At 44.9% G+C, this 22281-nt stretch overlaps 3 protein-coding genes across 4 annotated transcripts; 2 read left to right on the top strand and 1 right to left on the bottom strand.

Moving 5' to 3' along the window:
• Positions 1–4970: 4970 nt before the first annotated feature.
• On the top strand, positions 4971–9195 carry LOC117834084 (uncharacterized). 2 transcript variants are annotated; one of them, XM_034713700.2, is made up of 6 exons: positions 4971–5246; positions 5994–7651; positions 7733–7892; positions 8212–8375; positions 8455–8713; positions 8785–9195. In XM_034713700.2, exons 2-6 carry the CDS (start codon positions 6084–6086, stop codon positions 8917–8919), a joined length of 2286 nt encoding a protein of 761 aa, XP_034569591.1. In that variant the 5' UTR covers positions 4971–5246; positions 5994–6083; the 3' UTR covers positions 8920–9195. The 2 variants fall into 2 exon arrangements, with proteins under 2 accessions (XP_034569591.1, XP_034569592.1); XM_034713701.2 differs by having other exon boundaries at positions 4972–5246; positions 8788–9195.
• Positions 9196–9934: 739 nt separating this feature from the next.
• LOC117834085 (putative H/ACA ribonucleoprotein complex subunit 1-like protein 1) lies at positions 9935–11949 on the bottom strand. The gene is made up of 4 exons (XM_034713702.2): positions 11692–11949; positions 11424–11572; positions 10809–10924; positions 9935–10266 (listed from the first exon to the last, which is right to left on the bottom strand). Exons 1-4 carry the CDS (start codon positions 11843–11845, stop codon positions 10104–10106), a joined length of 582 nt encoding a protein of 193 aa, XP_034569593.1. The 5' UTR covers positions 11846–11949; the 3' UTR covers positions 9935–10103.
• A 2071-nt stretch (positions 11950–14020) lies between these two features.
• LOC117833208 (uncharacterized) lies at positions 14021–20422 on the top strand. The gene is made up of 3 exons (XM_034712638.2): positions 14021–15086; positions 18667–18962; positions 19901–20422. The coding sequence occupies exons 1-3, from the start codon at positions 14176–14178 to the stop codon at positions 20239–20241; spliced, it is 1548 nt and encodes a 515-aa protein (XP_034568529.1). The 5' UTR covers positions 14021–14175; the 3' UTR covers positions 20242–20422.
• The last annotated feature ends 1859 nt before the right edge of the window (positions 20423–22281 follow it).

The raw sequence follows: 22281 nt of genomic DNA, 5'->3' as shown, positions 1-22281 counted from the left end.
ACCGGTATAAAATCGGACAAGAAACCGGTACAGACCGGAGAAAACCAAGCGCAAGGAGCCAGCAAGGGAAAAATCAGCGCACAGGGAAGAAAATGGGAGGAAAATGGCGTGACTGGGGTTCGAACCCCCACCCTTGATAGCAACCATCAGGCTGCAGCTGTGTTTGTGATTTTGGTTGATAAGTTACCGTATTTGAACCGTATTGAACCGATGGTTCAACCGGTTGAACCAATCAAACCACGAACCAAGAGCTCGACCGATTCATTGTCCGGTCCGGTCCTAATAACTATGCCTAGAACCAGGCCCAGGTGCACCTCGTCCACCCCTTCTCCCCATCTCATCCAAATTTGAATCCTCCCCTTCCCCGTCTCATCTCCCTTTCCTTGCTAGGGTTCTGCTCCGGCGACAGCTAAGTTCCACAGCGGCGAACTTGCTAGATCCGCAGGCGTATCTCCCTCCTCTCAACTAGGCCGTAGTCTCCTCCCCGCTCTAGCATCCGCCGTGAAAGCGCTGCCGCAGGCCCGCATCACCACTACAGACTGCGTGGCTGAGCCTTCTTTTGCTGGTAAGGAACCATATCTTCTTAAATAGGTTGTTCTTTCTTTTGGCTGGGACTAAAGGGGTCTTTAGTCACAGGTGCATGACCCAGACTAAAGAACCTCCTTTCGACTCAAAAATTTATCCTGGATGAATTTTCGGTATCTTTGAGCCCTACCAACCGGGATTAATGCCGCGTTTTCTACCAGTGATGCGCACGTGCGCTCATGGGCCACTACCGGACCACATGGGCCGGGTGTCACGTATATTGAGGGAAAATGTTAGGGCTATTTGTTGACACATGTCCATCCCTAGAGATGACCTATTTGGAGCGTTGAAGGTTCAAATTATTTTCAGTCCCGTATGAAGTTAATTACGTTCCGTGAGGAAATTTTGCGATAACATTTTGGTGTCTGAATGGAGACGTGCCATGTGGATCGTTTTTAACGTAAAGTCAGACGTATTTGGAGGGAGAAAAATTAGAGAAGCAGCACTGTTAACATAAGCGTGAGAGCTCAACGTCTGGGTAACCTCCTCCCAGTTGTGTTCCAAAGCCGGGGGAAAAAAAATTCCTGTGAGCTAATGCAGAGAAATCATGCATCATCCTGCCCAAGATTCCATCCATCGAGTCCACTTCACTTTCCACACGACGTGACAATGCAACGAAGAGCGTGTGTCAGCAATTGGGCAGGCCCGTGTAGTCGTAGGCGTTCAGAATTTGTCACGGTCAATTGCGGTAACCGGAAAAAAGAAGCAGCAGATCCGTAAGTTTTAAGCCTTGATCCGTGATATAAAAAGGAAAAAGTCCGATCCTGGAGAACATGGAAAATTTCTTTAAACCGTCGGTGCATTTTTTTTAAAAAAAAAAGAGAACGTGCCTTGTCAGTGCGTTTTATGAGCTAGCCATTCCTGATGTTTGAAAAGTAGAAATCCCTTAAAAGGTGCATTGTTCATAAAATACGAATGTGAAATTTCTACTACTAAACAAGGGTTTGGAGCGTATTGATGCTAACCGGCAACGTTTGATTAGCACATGGTTTGGTTTTTCCTCTCTTTTGTTTTTTTTTAAAAATCTTTTTTGCGGGGATCAATTGAATAAAGAAAATCGGACAGGGGCCCCCTTTGCGATCAACGGGTCAGGGCAGGCGATTTCTGTGGCCCTCTTGTAGCTAGCTGCGGGCACTGGCAGCCACGCAGCACGCGACAGGCAAGCCGTGCGTGTCAAGGACTCAAGGTCAAGCAGGCTAGGCATGAGCGTTGACGGTGATGACGTGGCCTGTCCCTTTTCCGTTTGACCGTGGACCCCCTGCTTTTGCAGCGGCGGACGACTGACCTCCAGCGAGGAAACATTCCGATCGAAGAGCCCAGCGATGACCCTGCCATAAAGTTTGATGGGGGATCTTTGTCTTAGTGGATCCAAATACGTGTTACAATAACAATAAAAGATAATTCTACGAGTAAAGTGATCAATAAAACCGTTCTTTACTCTATGGAATATCTAAGCATTAACATAAGTGTAACCAAGAACCTAAATGGCATAAGCATAAAGTGGTCAGTAATGCTTTTCCTTAATACCGAAGATCCATCTAACTAAAGTATACGTCATGGACCGGTTCAAACCAGCACATGTACTTTCCCTAGGCATGCATTGGTGTTCTTGCTCCTCGTTTAAAGTGTAATCGTAACTTTACCCTCGAATGCTCTCGTTTTTTCAACCTTTGTGATTTTTACCATCAACCGTTCACAAGTTGATGTGATTTTGTTAGAAACAAGTAGCACATCACCATCATTATCCTTGCAAAGCTTACCAACGAAGCAATTTGATTATTCCTGCCGTGCATGCGTGACCAAACCAGAGGTCAACTAATATACTACTAGAAGGTTTTCCCAAACTATACTAGATGTGTGTGTGTGTATACACACACACATAGAAGGTCAATTTAGGAGCATCAAGGGGAATCTCCCTTTCTTTTTCTTTGGCATGAGACAGGGACATGCGGGGACACACTTGGAGCACCTGGGGATCAACCAAATTAAAAAGGATTTGGTTTAACAAAAAAAAATTAAAAAGGACTTGGTTATGCTAACTCTTTTTGAAATTAATCTAAAAAACTATCGATATAATTTTTGTGCATTCACTTGTTTTTACAAATATACGAGCATAGAGTAAACTTTTTATGCCAAAATTTAAGTCCTCTAACATTTATACTTTTTCTTAGCCGGAAATCGCTAGCAATCGGAGCACTTACAAAAGTCAGGGGCACCCTCAACAAGAGGAGAGTCCATTAACTGTATATTCTTGCAAAGCACGTTATCACCAGTCAAAAGTAAAAAAAAAAAGTTGTTACACCTAAATAAAATGAAATGCTCTTATTGTTGCCAATAATGAGAGCGCATCTCTTGACCTCTCTTCTTCCCTACGTGTAGTAGTGTTCTCTCTTCTCACATTTATACTTGACAAATGACAAAGGCCAACTTATATTTTTTCTTTTAGAAAAATAGAGTAAAGAAGCTGACGATTACACACATACACATAGGAACAACACATACTAAGACCTGGTTTGGTTCACTTGCTTAAATTTAAGCACCCGTCACATCGAATGTTTAGATACTAATTAGGAGTATTAAACGTAGACTATTTATAAAACCGATTACATAAGTGGAGACTAAACAGCGAGACGAATCTATTAAGCCTAATTAGTTCATGATTTGACAATGTGTTGCTACAGTAAACATTTGCTAATGATGGATTAATTAGGCTTAATAGATTCGTCTCGCTGTTTAACCTCCACTTATGTAATGAGTTTTGTAAATAGTCTACGTTTAATACTCCTAATTAGTATCTAAACATTGATGTGACACTTGCTTAAAAATAAGCAAAGGGAACCAAACGGGCCCTAAATTTACTGAAGGCTTGTTACTGTGTAAATATTGGTTTGGTTCCCTTTGCTTATTTTTAAGCAAGTGTCACATCAATGTTTAGATACTAATTAGGAGTATTAAACGTAGATTATCTACAAAATCCATTACATAAGTGGAGGCTAAACGGCGAGACGAATCTATTAAGCCTAATTAGTCCATGATTTGACAACGTGTTGCTACAGTAAACATTTGCTAATGATGGATTAATTAGGCTTAATAGGTTCGTCTCGCTGTTTAGCCTCCACTTATGTAATGGGTTTTGTAAATAGCCTACATTTAATACTCCTAATTAGTATCCAAACATTGATGTGACACTTGCTTAAAAATAAGCAAAGGAACCAAACGTCCCGGCCTGGTTTGGTTCGTTTGCTTATTTTTAAGCACCCGTCACATCGAATGTTTAGATACTAATTAGGAGTATTAAACGTAGACTATTTACAAAATCCATTACATAAGTGGAGGCTAAACGGCGAGACGAATCTATTAAGCCTAATTAGTCCATGATTTGACAATGTGTTGCTACAGTAAACATTTGCTAATGATGGATTAATTAGGCTTAATAGGTTCATCTCGCTGTTTAGCCTCCACTTATGTAATGAGTTTTGTAAATAGCCTACGTTTAATACTCCTAATTAGTATCTAAATATTGATGTGACACTTGCTTAAAAATAAGCAAAGGGAACCAAACGCGAATTTCTTTCTTGCCAACAATATAGAGGAACCAGTTAGGCACTTGGGCACTCCACCATAGTACAAACTTCAAACTCATACTCATATGAATTAAGAGGGAACATGTGAAAACTAGTAAAACACATGGATTTGATATGAAGTATGAACACAAGTGAAATACTAAATGATGAAGAATTCATGCAGGAGGTAGCACTAGTGACAAAGGGCGAAAATACAGAGGTTGGTATAGAAGCAATTAAGGGTTCTTGTTATTTTCTTCACAAGGTTTGGCCTAGGCAGCCGAGCCATTAATAAAAAAGTGTGAGAGTAAGAATGTTCCTCGAACTTTCTACACGAATAGTTGCATGTAATGTTCTTTGCATTATCAAAATTTTTGTATCTTAATGTAAGTACGAGGAACTAACCAATCAATTTCTGTTGCCTACAACATTTCCGTTGCTATAAAAGCCTACAACTCTAATTAAGGAGTACGCATGGAACACATTTTCTCCCGTGTTAGGTGAAAGCTGTATAAAAGTTCGTACAAAATGAGAATAGCTTTGACCTAAAGTATACAACTTCCATCTCCATGTTAAATGTAAATCATCTTTCCACACGCGGAAATATTCCATCTTTTATTTGGCAATTCATTACTATTTAAACACTGCATATTAAAATATACTAAGAAATTCTGAAAGTTAAGATGACAAGAAACCACAAACCGTTCCTTCTTCACGCAAACGCACCGTGTCGTTACATACCTTTCGGCGCATCTCGCGACCTATTTCTCTCTCTTCGACTATATAAAACCACATGAAACTATAAGGAAATAAGGATAGAAATGTCCATTGTATTTAAGAAGAGAGAAGGGATACAGATAGACACGGGAGGCGCAGCGAAGAGTCCAAGGTGGTAAGCACCGGCACCACCTGAGGAAACGCCCCCCCTCTTTCCATCTCCTTCCCTTCCAAGCCTCCGCCTCCGCCTCCGCCTCCTAAAATCTCAATCGCCTCCCCGTTTCCTCCGACCTCCGCCGCCCCCACCGGATTCTCCGCGACTAGTTCCTCAGCCTAATCTCGAAGGGATTCCGGAATCACCCGTCGCGATCTCGCATTAAGGTACCAGACTCCCTGATGCTAGTGTTCTTTTTCCGCTGGTGATTTCGTTCGGCTTTACTGCTGGATCGGCGATCGGGTTAGATCGGTTAGTTCGTCGTTCCGATCGGTTTCGTCGAAAGGTTGGGTGTTTTATAGGTGGGGTTCCGTCGGTTCGCCTTCTTGGCAGGGGATTGCGGGTGATCGGGGGGGTTTTCTTGGGGTTTTGGCGCTTTCAAATCTTTGCGCCCTTTGGGTTGCGAGATGATGTCCCGGCTGTGGGATAGCTAGACTCCAATTCCCCTGCACTAGGCGAGGCTTTGGGTGAGCTCTGGGTTCTAGAATTGAGGATTATTTTTTTTCTACCCTGCTAGTGTTGTAATTTCGGTTTCCGTATGGATTGCTTGGAATATATTTGTGGAAGTGACAAGGAATAAAATTCTTCCCTTTTTTCGCTTTGCTCGATTACCGAAATTCAGTCTCAGTGCTGCGATACCGTGATCTGGGGACCGTTTAGTTGCAACAGATTTTGATTTACATGAACAGAATTTTCGGTTATCTAAATCACAATGGCTCATCTCTTCGGTTTGTTGAGGACTGGCTGTCTTGCGTAAAGCTATTTGTTCTGTTTCCATGTGGCGTTTGGCCTCATCTGCTTTTCTGTGGGTGCATTGGCTGTTTCAAGTATCCGAAAAGATCTGACTTTATTTATGTCTGTTTCATGGGAATTTCGTGATCACTGATTGCAACAATGGCTTGGTTGTGTTGTAGGGTCAGTAAAGGAACCTGCATTGTGTGATTGATTCGGCACCTTCTGTCAATAGCTGCCCATTTTGTTCGGCTGATTATCGTGTTTCTGACATGGAGGGATCACAGAGTAGTGAGGAAGCTTCAAGGTTCAGAGCTTTTGGCAACGGTGTCTCTGGTGCTGCCCAGGAGAGTGCTGGTGACAGGGAGCTCCATGATGTGGGGATTGCTTCTCAGGCTGCAGGGGCTTATCTGAATGGTAGAAGGTCATTCCCTTCCGAGTTTTCCATGTATGACACATCCGTGGATGGAAGCAATCAGCATTTTCAGGGTTTGTCTCGCAGTGGCAGTCTGCATGATGAGCAGTCCCTTGCATCTGCTTTTGAGGGCATGACTCTCAGTCTCCAGGCTCGTACAAATGATCTGCCTACCAGCCATCACAATGTGGGGCTGACAAATGGACACTATCCATCTGGACATCTGGATGTTACCCTGAACCACATGCCTGCGACACGCCAAGATGATTCTCTGCCTCTACAGTTTAGTGCAGCACATGACAAGCAAAATTCTGATATTGAACACCGAGAACATGGTTATGGGTTTCCACATCACTTGGGGAAATTTTCAAGAACTTCTGCGCTGCAAAGTTTCAATAGCAATTTTGGTGTTACTTACCACCCATCAACTGCATCTGCTTCACCCTTCCAGCAACAATGTTATGTTGATGGGCAATCTCAGATGTACAGGCCCAATGATCAGAATGTTAGCTCAAACTTCATATGGCCGCATGATATCGGTGTACAACCATACTCTATTATCCAACCACATTATGTCTGTCCACAAATGCAACAAGTTTCTGGTTTTGATGTTTATCAACATAGAAGCAATGAGCATGCTGCAGTTTGCACTCCTGCAAATGTCCCATCCTCGCATATTGGAACACCAAATTCTCATGGGCTGGAAAATGGGTATCCTTACTTCAATGTTGCTGCTTTTCAGAAGAGGTATAGTAACCGGCTGAATAATGCATTCACAGATGGCTTCCCCAGTACATCTTACTCTGAAAGTTCATGTGGCAGTGGTGATTTTCGCCATTTTCAGCAAGCTGAAAGGTTTTTCCGTCCATCTGGACAAGGTTTTTCGCATCATCAGCAAACAGATAACCTAGTTCATCCATATGGACTAGGTTTGTCGCACCATCAGACATCTGGTAGATTCAACATAGTAAGTTATCCAGAAAGGACCCTGCCCAATCATGATGTTGGAAATTCAACTGGAGTTATCAAGTTTTCTCCCTCAGTTAATGGCTATGCTGATATGGATCACAGGATTAATGGTTATGGTCATGACCATCTTGGCATTCAGAGTAATAATCCCATGCTCCAGTTATTGTCCCCAAAAACTGAGCTGACAGTTGATGAAGTTGTTGGAAGAATATGTATCCTGGCAAAGGATCAGAATGCCTGCCACTTTCTGCTGAAAATGTTAACAGAAGGCACTCAAGAGGATGCTGATAAAGTCTTCTATGAAATAATTGATCATATTGGTGAACTTATTGTGGATCCAGTTGCCAACTGTTTGGTGCAGAAGATTCTTGGAATCAATGACCGAAGGATGTGCATAATTTGTGAAATCACCAAAGCACCTGCAGAGCTTATTAAAGTTTGTTGCAACCCGCATGGGTATGAACATAATCTGATCTTTGTTGTTTCAGCACTAATATTATTGCTTTCATTACTTATCTTTTAGAGATAAAATTTCAGGACTCGTGTAATGCAAAAGGTCATAGAGACTATAAATACCACAGAGGCTTCGATGGTTGTGACTGCATTGAGCCACGGAATAGTGCGTTTGATGACAGATACTAATGGAAACCATGTTGTGAACCGCTGCTTGGATACATTCTTACCTGAGCACAGGGCGGTAAGCTGTCTGCTACATCATATGATTTAGCTGATATTCTTTTGTGCATTTGGACATTATTAAGCATATGCATGTTGGTTGTATAAGTTCTGGTGTGTTTCAAAATATCTCTTAAAATAATATTGTACCAGATAATTTTTTTACTCAATGTAATGTATCCAACATTAGAGAATGTGTATCCCACAGCTGAAATTTTCCAGCAGAGAATATTAGTGTAGGTAAAAACTCGCATATATGACTCTCCAAGCAATGCATCGATTCATTAACAATCCAGCCTGCATTTTAACACCCAGTTTGGATGCCTGTTTAACTGTTGCAGTTCATTATTGAGGCTGCTGCATCATGCTATCTTCAACTAGCAAGGGATCGTCATGGCTGTTGTGTCCTTCAGAAATGTATTGAACATTCAAATGACGAACAGAGGAACGATTTGTTGAGCAAGATTACATCCAGTGCCCTTAGGCTTTCAGAAGATCAGTATGGGTATGCTCGCTATCGTTCCATCTTAACTCTATTTTCATCTAACTATGCCTTTTGCATAATACATGCTATAATTCGGCAGGAACTATGTTATTCAGTTTATTCTTGGCCTCAAAATTGAATGGGCAACAGCCAGAGTAGTGGATGAGCTGGCGGGTCACATTGGACATTTGTCTATGCAAAAGAGCGGTAGCCACGTTGTGGAGCATTGCATAATGCAGGCACCACAGCTGATGTCTGATAGGATTGTCAACGAACTCAAGAATGATCCTCGATTGCTGCAGATCATAATTCATGAGTATGGGAACTATGTGATTCAAACAGTACTTAGACATTGCCAGGTAAAGATTCCACCTCACCCTCAGCCAAAAGAATTCCATATGCAATCCTTACTCAAGGGTTGTTTAATCAGCAGGGTGAACGGCATGTTGCCTTTGTCGAAGCTATCAGACCGTACACTGCTACACTGCGGAGCAACATGTATGGGAAGAGGGTTCTCTCAACGACATACTTGAAGAACAAGCACCACCGATTTGGCTTCTGTTAACCTGCCATTTTTGCCACATGTATCCTCAGGGACAGCCAGAATCTTACAGATATAATGTATCTTCGCAAAAAAATTGCTTGGGGGGGAGCATTCACCCTCTTTAGTGTGTCCCAATATGTAGAACTAGTAGGGTTTCATCTGGCTGTAATGGTGATTCGTTATTTGCCAGGATCGTTTTCAGTATGTAGTTTATTGTACCCCTGTCAAACTGTAGTATCGGTAACATCATGTAATGTGCTAGTTGTATTATCTGGTAAAATTTAAAGTGGTAAAATATATGTTGGTGTTGTGTTTTCGAAAATTCAACTGAGTCTTTACCTGTTCTTTGGTCCATCAGACAAAGATGTAGCATCCTGTCATGTTTTTTAGCGTCTTATGCACTTCATCTTGTAACCCGAAGTTAAGTTAGCTTCTTCCTGCTTCGGGTTTGTAATGTGCTAGTTGTATTATCTGGTAAAAGCTGAAGTGGTACAATATAGTTTGGCGTTATGTTTTAGAGGAATGCAACTGAGTCTTTACCTGTTCCTTGGGCCATCAGATAAAGATGTAGCATCCTGTCATGTTTTTTAGCGTGCTTATGCACTTCATCTTGTAACCCGAAGTTAAGTTAGCTTTTTTCTTTTGCGAATAAGTTAGCTTCTTCCTGCTTCGTTTCGTTGCAAATTTTGTTCATGCTCAGGATGATTAGCTTGAATCATACTTCGGCCTTTCATTGGAAACAATATAAAACTTGCCACTGTCAAAAAGAAACGCAGGAAGATTCCGATTTATATAGCATGATTTGAACATACTCTGCTCAAGTACCATAATCGTAACTTCATTTCAGAGAGTAAAGATTCAGTTTTATTGCAGGATTTGAATGTTACGCACTTACGCTTGAGTACCAACAATGTGACAGTCAGCTCTGCCAACACAAGCTAGAAAAAGCCAGGAAACATCTCCGGTCCATGATGGATTCGAGAACCAGCACAGTTCAATTCAACTTTTGAAAAGGATTCGAACTATACGCCCATGATCAGCACAAACACGGCCAGCTGGTAATTTGTTTCAATAGAGAATCCGAGTTTGACACATAAAAAGTTGCGAGTGCTCTGCTAACTTAACATCGGGTTACAAGAACATGAAAGCTTCCAATTCGGTAGAGCACAATGTGATGTTCAACACACATCAGACTCAAACTACACCTAGAATCTGCCTCGGCCTCTAAAGCCACCACGCCCTCCACCCCTGGGAGGTCCACCACGGCCCCTCGGTGGTCCTCTTCCACCACGGAATGAACCACCACGGCCTCGGCCACCACCTCTTCCACCACGGCCACCACCTCTTGGTGCTCCTTGAGATTGTCCCCTGCTTAAGTAAAAAGGAACAGGGTCAAATAACTCCTCATGAGATATTTAACTCCTGAAATATTAGAAAACTAGATGTCTAGATAGCAGTAAACATGTTTGTTTATCTTCACATATTCACTACATATTTTATCAGAAAGAACTTTCCTAAAAATTAAAAACTCAATACAAAGAAGATTCAAATAAACTGGACTCTCTGCATCAGTTGGTAGCTCGGAAGCAGCATTAGATTCTTCAATGCAAGCTAGAGTTGCATACTAGAATTGTCAATTCCTTAACTTAATGATGATGCAATAGTTTAATTATTTCTTAATGGACAGGTGAATGGAACATAGAGCACCTTCACATAGAGTAGACAGTTTTTTTAAGATTTGATGCAAGCTAATTGAGTCCTAACACAAATTGTTTGAAGAAAGCTGTAAGTTGCCAACCTACCAACTTACTATCAAGTAAAAAAAAGAGTGCAACTGAATGGAATATTTTGGTTTGCTTTTTCAGAAAATGGAAAGCACGAGAAACATCAACAAATAGATCGACTCATACTTTGGTTGTGGCAGGAAGCGAGACAGAGGCAACAATTTCATGGGGTCAATGTAGAACTTGTCGCCTTCATTGTACGATGTTGCAATGATCCCTTCCATCATCTTCACAGAGAAATACTGTACATACAACAAAAACAGATTCAGCACAACAGTAGAAGCATAACTAGAGCAATACTCTGCAAAGCAACCAAGAGTTGTCTAGCTAGAACAACACTTCAGATCAAATATATGAGCCTATAGGCCTGAAATTAAGCATCAAAATTCAAAGCAGACTAATATTCAGACTATTCAATATTCAGAACAACGAATGTCTCCAAAAGGAACATCACCACGCTACATAAACCTATCCAAAAACCTAATCAATGCAACTAAAAGACCCTACAAGACTGAAAAACTGCAAACCGTACACTAAATCCTCACTGAACTAAATAATCACGCTCGTTCTCTCTAAGCAACGCAAAGCTTACAGCCTAAGTCAATACCGCTACTCCATAGTCCTACCTACACAAGGAACACGGCGCGACTTCGCAACTCTCACTGAGCAATAATATAAGGCTAAGATTTTTCAAGTTGGACAAGAGGATTAGTGGGCGGCGAGGGACGAGGAGGCGCTCACGGATTCGTTGATGGGGCCGAAGATCTCGTCAACCTTGCCGATCTGGGTCTTGTTCTGGAGGTAGATGGGCGCGTTGAAGTAGGGCACCTTCTCGTTCGTGAGCTTCGTCACCGCGTCCCCCTCGCAGGCGTGCAGGAACGTCGACACCTCTGCGGGCACAAGCACAGCAACACCACCACAACCAAAGTCAGCGAATCTTCACCACGAAACGAACCAAAACCTCAAGCTTTTCCACGGAGAGTGGAGGAGAGAGAGCGAGGGCACGCACCGACGACCTCCGCGGGCGGGCCCTCGTCGCGGAACCCGCCGCCGCCGAACCGACCCCCGCCACGGCCTCCGCCGCCGAACCGGCCGCCGCCGCCACCGCGGCCGCCACCACCGCCGAAGCGGCCGCCTCCGCCGCGCCCTCTCGGTGGCCGCATGGCGCGTGTGGTGTTCTCGGGCTCGGGGGGAGCTGGGTGGGAGGGAGCAGGTGGAGGATTTTGGCGGCGCGGGAAGGGAGGCGGCGGTGGGAGATGGGAGGGAGGGGGCGAGGGTTTATTAGGGTTTTAGGAGGGGAGGGGTGCGGGTTTTGTGGGTGGGGTGGGAGGCTGGCAGGTGGGCCCGGGGTGGAGGAGAAAGGGATGGCCGTCGGATCGGTGGTTCCGGTGGGGAGGGGACGAGTGGACGGCGATGCGGGCTCTGTTGCGCTTGGGCGCGTTTCAGCAGCTAAAAAGATAGGCCTTGTTTAGTTCCCAGTTTGGGAGTGATCAAATTGGCATTTTGCCATAAATGCGCAACTGTAGTATTTCGTTTGTATTTGTGAATTATTGTTCAAATATTGACTAATTAGGCTCAAAAGATTCGTCTCGCAAAGTACAACAAAATTGTGCAATTAGTTTTTTATTTCATCTACATTTAGTATTCCATGCATGTACCGCAAGTTCGATGTGATGGGGAATCTTCTTTTTGCATAGTGCCAAAGTTGGGAATTTGGAGGTAACTAAACATGGCCATAGGGAAAAAGTCTATAAACATGGAAATCAAATTTCGAAGATGAAATCGGATGAATGGATTCGAAGTTTATCGATGGGGTATATAAAAATGTGGAACCTGCAAGAACCAAGTATTTTTTTTCCAATAAAAATATCAAACCTCTATAGCTATATACCCCACTCGACTCTACCTTGTACTCTAACTGAGTTCTTCGCCAACCTTATACCTCATCGAGAAGACATTAAGCTAGGAAGACATTACTAGGGCTTAAGATTTTAAGTGGAAATTTCACTTCCTAACATGCAGATGCAGGTGCAGTTATAGAAAAGTCAAGATGAAGGTAAGGGTGTGTGGATGGTGGTAAAGCTAGCAGCAAGGACCCATTGGTTAGTTGTATGGGTGGTAGCGTGCGGTAGGTATGGACAAATCTAAGGCTCCATACTTAGGTGTTGCCGGATGTGTCCATAGCGCAATATGGCGACAAGGTGCCACTATCGCATGATGGGAAAAATGTAAAGGCTAGCAAATCAGGGCAATGATTTGCAAGAAAATAGGATGAAAAAGATATACGTAAGATGTCGTCGATTCATTAAACCTATACAATTTGTATTGATAAAATGAGGGACAACGCTTTCAATATAATTGCCTCCAATATTCTTAAAGTCTGAAAGCAATTGCCTCCAATATTCTTAAAGCCTTAATGCGAGGTGTGATGACCCGCTGCTCTTTTATCTCCTAGGCACTTAAGAAAAAATATGGACTTCTTTTGTGGGCAATATCGACAAAAGCAAACGAGCTCACTAGGCATTAAGCACAACCCAAGCTAGCATCAACAGAGACCCTTCCCCTCCGGCTCACACCTCGTAACCTACTACCCTCCTTATCGAGTTTGATCCCTTCTATACTATTTTTTTAGTCTCAACACCACCATTCAACAGGATATCAGTGAACCCGCCACCGAGGGGTGTAGTCACAGGATGGAGGGGCCAACGCCCCTAAGCCGGGCGAATTTTTGTTATAGAAATTAATTTTTGATCAAATGAAAAACTTAACATTAGCGGGACCTGGTAAGAGAAAAAATTAAGCTTATCCTCCGCTACTATCGCCACCCAAGCACCTCCACGGATCATAAATCGCCTACTCTTTTTCTTAAGTAGAGTCCAACCGCCCCTCCCTCCTTTGACACCCTCATCCTTCAAGCACCCTCACCAGCCATGAATCACCCTTCTCCTACTCAGATAGTTTTTTACTATCACCCCCTTTCAAATCGAGTTCCAATCGAGTTCACGGTTGAGCAGGAGAGATCTACATCCTTCATCACGCTGGAGCTAACATGCAAAGCATGAGCAAGGAGGATAGAGCTATGCTGCCTCCTACTAGTTCACGTCTCTCCTTTTCCCTTCTACGTGCCCCTCTACCTTCTCGCTTCCCTTTTCGCTAATAATGAGATATCGTAAGAGTATTGTCTCCTTATTAAACATAACATGTCCATAAGCAACGAAGCAAATTGGTACCAAACCATTGTGCATTGAAAATCAGATCAATTCCTAATGTGAAATTTAGTGAAATATGGCAAATTTGGAGAACTTGAGCTGGAGAGGCATAATACTCTTCCATGTCACTCTTGCTCAACTCGAATTATCTCTGCAACACTTTCCCCACTCGGCGAAGTCAATCTCCCACCCCCGGACTCGTCACCCTCCTATCTCGCATGTATCCACCCTCCGCCGTCCCCAAATCGGAATCAATCCCGGCGAAACCCTAGAAATCCTCCGCCATGAAGGCCGGCAACCCGAATCCCAAGCACAAGCCGATGCCTCCGCCCGCCGTGCCAGCTGCTGCTGCGGCGGCGGCGCACAACCCGCAGGCCGCCTCCTCCAGGGCGTCCTCCTCATCCTCGTCTGCTGCCGATGCCAACCCCAACAGGCGCACTCACCCCGGCAACGCCGCCGCCGCCTCCACCGCCAGTGGCGCCGCATCCGCGCCCCCGGACCCCGCCCCGAGCCTCAACGGGGAGGCCGGCCGATCCCCTCTGCTCCCCGCGCCGCACCCTCCTCCTACCCTGGGCGCGTCGCCGCTGCTGCCGCCGCCGCCCCCCGTGCCCCTGCCCCCGTCGCGGCCGCTGCTCACCGTGGCGGCGGTGGAGGCCGTGATGGACGCCATCCCGCCGCCGCCGCGGTACGGGCTGGAGGACCTCGACCGCCGCACCGTCGCGCTCTCCGACGGCACTGTGCGCACCTACTTCGCGCTCCCGCTCGAGCCGCCGCCGCAGCTCCGCCAGCCGCCGCCGCCGATACCGGCGCACCTCTTGGCCCCCCCGCCGCCGCCGCCGCCGGCCCTGCTGCGCCCGCCCCTCGAGCGGTGGGCTCCGCCGCCCATGCCCATGCCCATGCCCATGCCCGCGCTCTTGCCCACTGCTGGGCTGCTTCCCATGCCGGTCCCGAAGCGGAAATGGGAGGATCAGGCCAATGGTGGTGTGCCTGGGCAATCCTCCGGACGCCAACAGCAGCATAAGGCTGATGCGCGTGCTGCGAAGCAGGTGAAGGTGGAGGAGACGGGGGTGGACCCCAAGGCGCTGAAGAGCTCCTTTCTTAAGATGGTGAAGCTGATGAATGAGAGTGAAATAGCTAAGAAGAATTACCGGGCTGATGGGAAGCTTTGCCAGCTGAAGTGCCCTGTCTGTCAAAGGTATGCTGAAAAATCTGAAAGATTTTGCCTTGTTGGTTTGAGCTTATGTTTGGATGTGGTTAAATGAGTGTCTGCCTAGAGAAGTTAAAATTTCAAACTTGATTTACATACCTAGCACAATACAACATAGTAATTCGTGGTAACAATGATTTCATAAATATAATGTTATTGGTTGTGTTTCATTATACTAGGACATAAGTAGATTCCATGTAGCTCCTTTTTTCTCCCTGAAAAGAAGGGGGCGAGTATAACACATGATTTTGGATTAGTGTTAGATAATCTTAACAGTTCAAAAGACTGCTGTCGTGTTTGACTCTTTGGATTTACCATGGCATGACACTTCCACAGATTGACTCCATTATTAGTGATTTTAAAACAAAGGAACCTATAAATAGAACATATCTATGTAGAGAGTCAATTAAAAATGAATTTGAAACAAGGAAACCTTCGTTCCTTGGTTAGCCTTTGTTCGCAGGATTCCTAGTAGTTACATTACGACGTTTGATGTCATAGAAGTAGAACTACTACTTGGTTCTTCACATAGTTCAAACTCATACCAGCAATTTTTGGCTTTTCCAGAACTGTGGCCATATCCTTTGTTTGCCTCTGCCCTAGTGTCCTCTTGCATTATTTTGTTTACTTGACTTCCTCTGCCTGTTTTGTTTGTTGTTCTGTTACATTTCCTTTTTTTTTTGGAGGGGGTTGGGTTGGGGGGCAACTGATCTTATTTCTGATAAGTTCAGTACAGTGGAGCTGTTTTCATGTTTAGCTCCGTGGTTCAGTATTATACCGTACCAAGTCCTGGAGCCTTTTTAGATAACAGCTACACTTGTTTCTTCTGGGTTTCGCGTGTGCCTGGGTATTTACCTAAGTCTACAACAACCCTTCTCCATGGTTTTCTAGGCGTTGCCTAGGTGTCAAGGTGATCCCTAATCCTGGACGTCCTCTGCACCTTGGGAGAGATAAAGAGGATCCCCACGGGATCTGACCCTCGATCTGAGGGGGCACAGGAGTGAGAGGGAGGATAAGCTGAAGAGCTAGCAACGTAATGAGAAAGAGGGGGACATGAGGGCAGAACACGGCGCTGAGAGATAGATGCGGCGGCGGCGCTGTTAGAGAGATACGGAGAGAGCAGCAGCGGCGGCGCCAAGAGAGAAGTGGAGAAGGGAGATGTATCAATCTGAGCAATGTTATATGATCGTCTAATCGAACGTAGTCGCCATAGCACTGATAAGGCCCTGATCGGACGACTAATCGCGATTAATTGAGAAATAAGTCCGACTAATTGGGGTTTTACCTAGTCGCCTCGGTACTGACTAGGACGACTAATCGCGATTAATCGCGATTAGTCGGATGACTCGACAACATTGGATCTGAATATCGTTTTAGTCCGGGAAGGGATAAATATGCGAGGGGGGCACTGGTGGGCTGCCTGGTGGGATGGGCCAACCCCTTCCCTTCTCCTTTAGCCTTTTTTACTTTTTACCCCCTTCTCCCTACTGCAGTTTGGCTTGTTATCAGGCTGGCAAGGCGTTGCCTTATAAGCGCGGTGTTTGGAAGGGCGTGGGCATCCACGCCTCACCTTGCTGACCAAACAAGGTCTTCTCCTTCACCTGTCTTCTTTTTGGCTCTTGTTTGGTCGGCTCTAGCCTTGGGTTCCTAAGGTTTATATTGATCTCTATCTGAAATATCTTGGAAAACATTTTCCAATCATTTTTTTTCTTTAGTTTGACTCTGCTCTCTAATGGTGGACATGCAATGTCATATTTGTTGGCTTTTAAACAAACTTGATATAGCAGCGTTATAGAATACTAGACTGTAAAATTGAGAAAGCCTTAAGTGCTGCATTATCCTTTGGTTATTTCAACATTTACTCATGTGAATTCAATGATGGCTGGGAGTATTTCTATTAGCCTGATAGAAGATAATTATTTCTTGTAGTGTTGGTTTGAGGAATGGGATAGTGATGATCCATTGATCCTAACTCTTGACCTGGCCCACTTGTTTGGTCTGAGTAATAACATGGATCAATCCATCTCTATTTCATTCCGTATAGGCACATTCTAGTGGAAGTATAGAAATGATGTCACCCCAACAAAATCATGGGATGATTCCATGAAGGACTATCCCATATAGGATGAGTTATTTCCGTGAACCATACACCTCATTGATCTCTGTCAGGGCCAATATAAGGGTGTTGAGATGATAGCCATTGAACAATTCATTAGCACTTGAAATTTATCCCTCTGGATGTATTACATTACGGATGATTGGGTTCCTCTTTTGGCTGGTTTATTTGGTAAGCTCACTTACAGCACAGAAAGCTTTTACCAGGCTCAGTTCTGCCTGCTGCTATTTGCCCAACCATTTGTGCAGCCTAATGCCTAAAAATGGCTAGTCCTGCATTAGTGCATTTCATGCATTAAGTTCTATTTCGACTGCTGTTTTAAACTTTGCTCAGTAATATAATAATTCACAATGGTCACATAGGAGTTATTGTGGATTATCCTACTCATTTTTTCTCCATTTATAGGGAGTTCCAATTGTTTATTTTGAACTTTTCTTTCAGTAATGTAATTATTCCCAACAGTCACAGTAGCGATATTGTGGATTGGCAGCCCCTGGATTGATTAGATACTGCTCCATTTCACGATGAGTTTCCTATTTCCATATGTAACAACTATTGTGAAATATCTTCCTTCCTTCCTTCAAGCTTTAGGGAGGTTAACTGGACCCTAAACTGGTGCTTGGCATTCAAATATGGTACTTGGAATAAATGCATACAGAGAGCCCTGCTTAACTCCAAACTAGCAGACCTTTTGTTTTGATTCACAACACTGTTGCTTATCTAGGATCATGCTCTCTTGAAAACTTGAACTATATCATTGTGCCCCCATATTTTTTTTGGTTCTGGACTGGTTTGTGCCTGAAAAGCTGTAGACATTATTTTATTAATAGTACATTGTGAATAGAAATCAGTTTAGGAGCGAGTAATCCTAGAAAATTAGGGAGCATGAAACTTGGAAAGGAGACATGTAGTGTGTACTTTGATGTGATACATTCTATAATTATTTAGATTGGAGGATACCACAAGAATTCACTAGTTTCAACCCACTTTTTACAAAATTACTACACTCTGAGGATATAACCACATGACACATCTTAATATCAGGCATTCAGGCACAACCTCGAAGGACTTGAATATCCAAAGTTGAGTGTTGCACTTTTGTGTTGTTCTTTTTATGAATGGGTCAATGCTTGTTTTTTTCTTCCTTGTGACTGCCTGGAACTTTGAGGTTGGGCTGCAAAGCAAAGTTATTTTTGCCACTAGGGTTAAATCTCCTTTTTTTTGTTTTGAACAATTATTATGGGTATATATGGATTTGTTTGTTCTTATGTTCCACAGATGATTTGCATCTTCCTTTTCTTTTCTGATTTTTTATTAACTTTTTTGTTCATACGAAATCAGCTACAAATCCATTGATCTTTTAAAGAGAGTTGTATGGATTAATTGTTTGTTGACAATTTTTTATGCATAATTTCCATTTGAAGTTGGTTGTATGCATGATTTGATTTACAGGGATTCTATAGATTTGCATGCGCTCCTCAATCATGCATACCATGCAAAGAATGCGGAGCATCGTGCAGATCACCTAGGATTTCACAAAGCATTATGTGTTCTTATGGGTTGGAATTACTCGGTAGCCCCTGTTCACAAAACCGCTTACCAAGCATTATCTACTGCTGATGCTGAAGCCAATCAAGGAGATCTTATCTTGTGGCCTCCAACAGTCATTATCGAGAATGCATACAAGTCAACGAACGACGGACAAAAGGATGTCATGAGTAATAAAGATATGGAGAGCAAGCTGAGAGGTATTTCTTCAATGCTTGCTGTCACTGTGGTTTGGTAGTTCTGAATCTCTGATTGATTAATCTATTGATCATCAGAGTTTTAGATATTTTCCCTTCTGTTTATTCATTTGGAGGGATGAATCGGCTGCGGATCGGTTGGACCAAAACTTTGTTAATTGCTTTCTTTAAATATGGCAGTCTTTCAGAATCATTTTTTAGAGACAGAAGTGAAGAGAAAAGTCGAAAATTGTATCGGCTGACTGTAGGATCCCCAGTATTTCAGTTTGATAGTTTTCTTATTTACACTTTGTTGCACCTGCCCTGAAAATTCCAAAAAGAGCAGGTTTGCTAACTATGGTGCCAAATTTCCTCTATGCTTAGTATAAATATAGACAGTGTTGGCTAGGGCCAAGCTTCCCTCTCTTTGTGTAGCAGAGCATGATCTGGTTGTAGCCTTGGAGCCTATCTGCGAAAATATATGTGCTTGTTCTTCGAATTTGGAGGCTATGGTTCTCCTTTTACTATTATTACTAGTACTAATATTTTTTTTACTGTATCTATTTTTTTGGTGGGTCCTGTTGGGTTTCATCCCTAGCCTACGTATCCCAACTTTCTGGGAGTGTAAGGCTCTGTTGTTGTTGCGTCTTTGTGCCTGTTGCAGAATAGAGAGACCTTTTTTTGAACCTAGAGTAGAGACACCTGGATAAGCTAGCAAATCTTTTCTCCGCTTCCATGATAGGATTCAGAATGTGTCAACTGTTCAGTTATAGAAAGTTGGACTGCACTTGTGATAAGTGATGTTTTCTTACTGTATGTAACCTGTGATCTCTTGACATTTGTGATCCTACGTTTGGGTGGGTGATAATTGATGTGAAACCCAAGCATCTTTGAATCTTACAATGATTTTGCTTTCTCGATTGAAGACTGACATGATCACCAACTGCTCTATGTTTTTGCAGAGATGGGCTTTGCCGGTGTAGATGTGCAGCCACTGCCTGGGAAGAACGGGCAGAGGTCCATGCATGCGAAGTTTCCAGCCAGCCTCGATGGTCTCAACAAGGCGTCACAGCTTGTTGAGTTATTTGAGCGCCAAGGCCACGGGCGGGCAGCTTGGGCTCGCGTCCGGAGCATCGCTGTTGATGGGGCCAACCACCCCTTGGTGGTGAAGGTGGATGGCAAGGGGGAGCGGACTTGGGTCCTCTATGGCTACTTGGCCACGGCATGGGACCTGGACATGCTTGACCCCGAGTCGAAGCAGAATGTGACTGTAAAGAGCAGAAAGGAGCTCGATTTAGACTAGGAGGACCTAACACTGGTAGAGTTGTGTATGTTACAGATAAACTGTTAATCCATAGAGCGTAATTCGATGTTTTTTCGTGTTTTATCTGACTAGGATGCCCGGTTCAACTTTGAGAAATTCTTTGTTGAGTAATCAGCTTCGGTTGATATGGAATGCAAATAATGGTTCTGTTCCATGTAAATTTTGATCTTTGGGTTGTGATGAAGAGTCCACTACATGCGTTCGCTCACCCGAGGGTGAGTTATGCCACAGTTGGCTCTGATCCAGGGGGCTGCAAGTGTAGCAGTGTCGACTGTACATAATTTTTTCTCGCAGCAATTGCATCTTGGTGACCTTTAGGACCCATTCTAGCTCACGGTGGAAGCACAGTATCAGAGGCTTGTTTGTACGCGAGGGCTAGTTTCTGTTCCAAATGGTGTGAAAATAGCCCAATTTGTCTTTTTTAATAGGAAATGATGTTTCGTAATCGCTGCTATTTTGTCTTTTTAATAGAAAATAGCCCATTGCTTTTTTTTTTACCAAAATTTGGATTCTTCTATTGCGGGTCGAGCGTGTCCCTAATTTCTTTTCTGCCATGTGTAACCTAGTGACTCGTGAGAATGAGGCGAGGACATTTTTCTCTCAAGCTGAGCCCACTTACGTTGGTTTCTTGTGGTAAGAACGAAATTCTTTCATTTTCTATTTTCCTTTAAAATTATCTAGTTCAATATTCTATTACCTCTTGGATGCAGAAAATAATGTGGAGGAGAAAAAAAATCCCAGCACCAAAGCGGCCTACTACGTGGGTCGTGGGCTATTAAGCCCATGTACCATTTTCAGCCCGCAGCGGAAATGTAAGTAAATGGCCGCGCTGCCCGTTGCTGTAATTAAATTACCACCCTACCGCTGAAGGCCTGAACCGCCAAATTCCAATCGCCCCCAACCCGTCGAGCACCTCGCGTGCGCCGAAGCCAAGCACGACCAACCCAACCCCAATGGCGGCGCCGTGAGTGATCCTGGGCCGCGTCCCGCGCATCGCCGCCGCTGACGCCGACGCGGAGCCGGGGGACGACGCCGAAGCCGACTCCGCCGCAGCCTCCTCCTCCCTCGCGGTCGCGCTGCTGCCGCGGGTCACCCTCCTCACCGCCGCCCCGAGCGCGCACCCCGACCCCGCGCGGCCCGACAAGTTCCCCTACATCCTCGCCGCCGGCCCCGGGTGCCTCCTCTCACGCTTCTCCACCTCTCCCTACTACGGCGCGCGCTTCGGAACCGATCCCCCCGAGACCCGCCTCGTCGTGGCGCGCCGCTTCGGCACTGCCGCGGGCGAGACCACGGCCTCCGCCGAACGCGTCCCCGACCGCCCCGCCACCATGCCCTCCGTCCGCAACATCGAGGGCGTCGGCCTCATCGACGTCGACGACGGCGAGGCCTACGTGATCGCCGAGCTCCAAATCGACAGGGGCAGCGACCGCGCCAAGCTCTTCCGCGTTCACTCGGGCCACGGCGAGTGGATCGTGACGGAGCTGCGCAACCCGCTCCCCGCGCTGGACCGGGAGTGGGTTCCCGGCGGCGTGGTCTCCCTCCACGGAAAGCTCTGGTGGTACGACCTCTCCTGGGGAATTCTGAGCTGCGATCCCTTCATCGACGGGCCAGAGCTGTCCTTCCACCACCTCCCCGGCGACCGAGCACTAGAGAAGCCTGGGCCCGACAGCATCCACGATCACAGGTGCATTGCAACGAGTCAGGCTCCGCTGCGCTACGTGGAGACCATCCCTCGGGTCACTGACCTCGGAGGGTCGGCAATAATCTCGATGTGGGCTTTGGCTGATAAAAGGTTGGGAGATATCGTACGTGAAGGATTTTGAGGAGATCTGGAACGACGACACCTACGAGAAGACCCACCTTCGCAAGGATATCCCTCAACTCGTGGCTGTGTGCCCTTCGGACCCTGCTGTGGTATTCTTTGCCCTGGAGCAGCACCTATTCAGTGTCAATGTTCGTGCGCACAAACTCCTGGAGGTCGAACATTAGCCACACAAGCTTGTGGAGTTGCCGTGGCCA

Source organism: Setaria viridis, chromosome 8 (genome assembly GCF_005286985.2).
Source record: "Setaria viridis chromosome 8, Setaria_viridis_v4.0, whole genome shotgun sequence".
NCBI lineage: Eukaryota > Viridiplantae > Streptophyta > Magnoliopsida > Poales > Poaceae > Setaria > Setaria viridis.
Note: the sequence above shows the minus strand (reverse complement) of the source record. Positions and strands in the feature narration are given on the sequence as shown.

What these genes read in the sequence shown, in the direction of transcription:
- LOC117834085 (XM_034713702.2), bottom strand. Translation starts at nt 11,845, where the DNA reads ATGCGGCCACCGAGAGGGCGCGGCGGAGGCGGCCGCTTCGGCGGTGGT. An exon ending in CCCGCCCGCGGAGGTCGTCG is followed by an intron (nt 11,573 to 11,691) that starts GTGCGTGCCCTC and finishes TTGTGCCCGCAG; the next exon opens with AGGTGTCGACGTTCCTGCAC. An exon ending in CGCTTCCTGCCACAACCAAA is followed by an intron (nt 10,267 to 10,808) that starts GTATGAGTCGAT and finishes TTACTTAAGCAG; the next exon opens with GGGACAATCTCAAGGAGCAC.
- LOC117833208 (XM_034712638.2), top strand. Translation starts at nt 14,176, where the DNA reads ATGAAGGCCGGCAACCCGAATCCCAAGCACAAGCCGATGCCTCCGCCC. An exon ending in AAGTGCCCTGTCTGTCAAAG is followed by an intron (nt 15,087 to 18,666) that starts GTATGCTGAAAA and finishes TTTGATTTACAG; the next exon opens with GGATTCTATAGATTTGCATG. An exon ending in TATGGAGAGCAAGCTGAGAG is followed by an intron (nt 18,963 to 19,900) that starts GTATTTCTTCAA and finishes ATGTTTTTGCAG; the next exon opens with AGATGGGCTTTGCCGGTGTA.
- LOC117834084 (XM_034713700.2), top strand. Translation starts at nt 6,084, where the DNA reads ATGGAGGGATCACAGAGTAGTGAGGAAGCTTCAAGGTTCAGAGCTTTT. An exon ending in GTTTGTTGCAACCCGCATGG is followed by an intron (nt 7,652 to 7,732) that starts GTATGAACATAA and finishes ATAAAATTTCAG; the next exon opens with GACTCGTGTAATGCAAAAGG. An exon ending in TCTTACCTGAGCACAGGGCG is followed by an intron (nt 7,893 to 8,211) that starts GTAAGCTGTCTG and finishes TAACTGTTGCAG; the next exon opens with TTCATTATTGAGGCTGCTGC.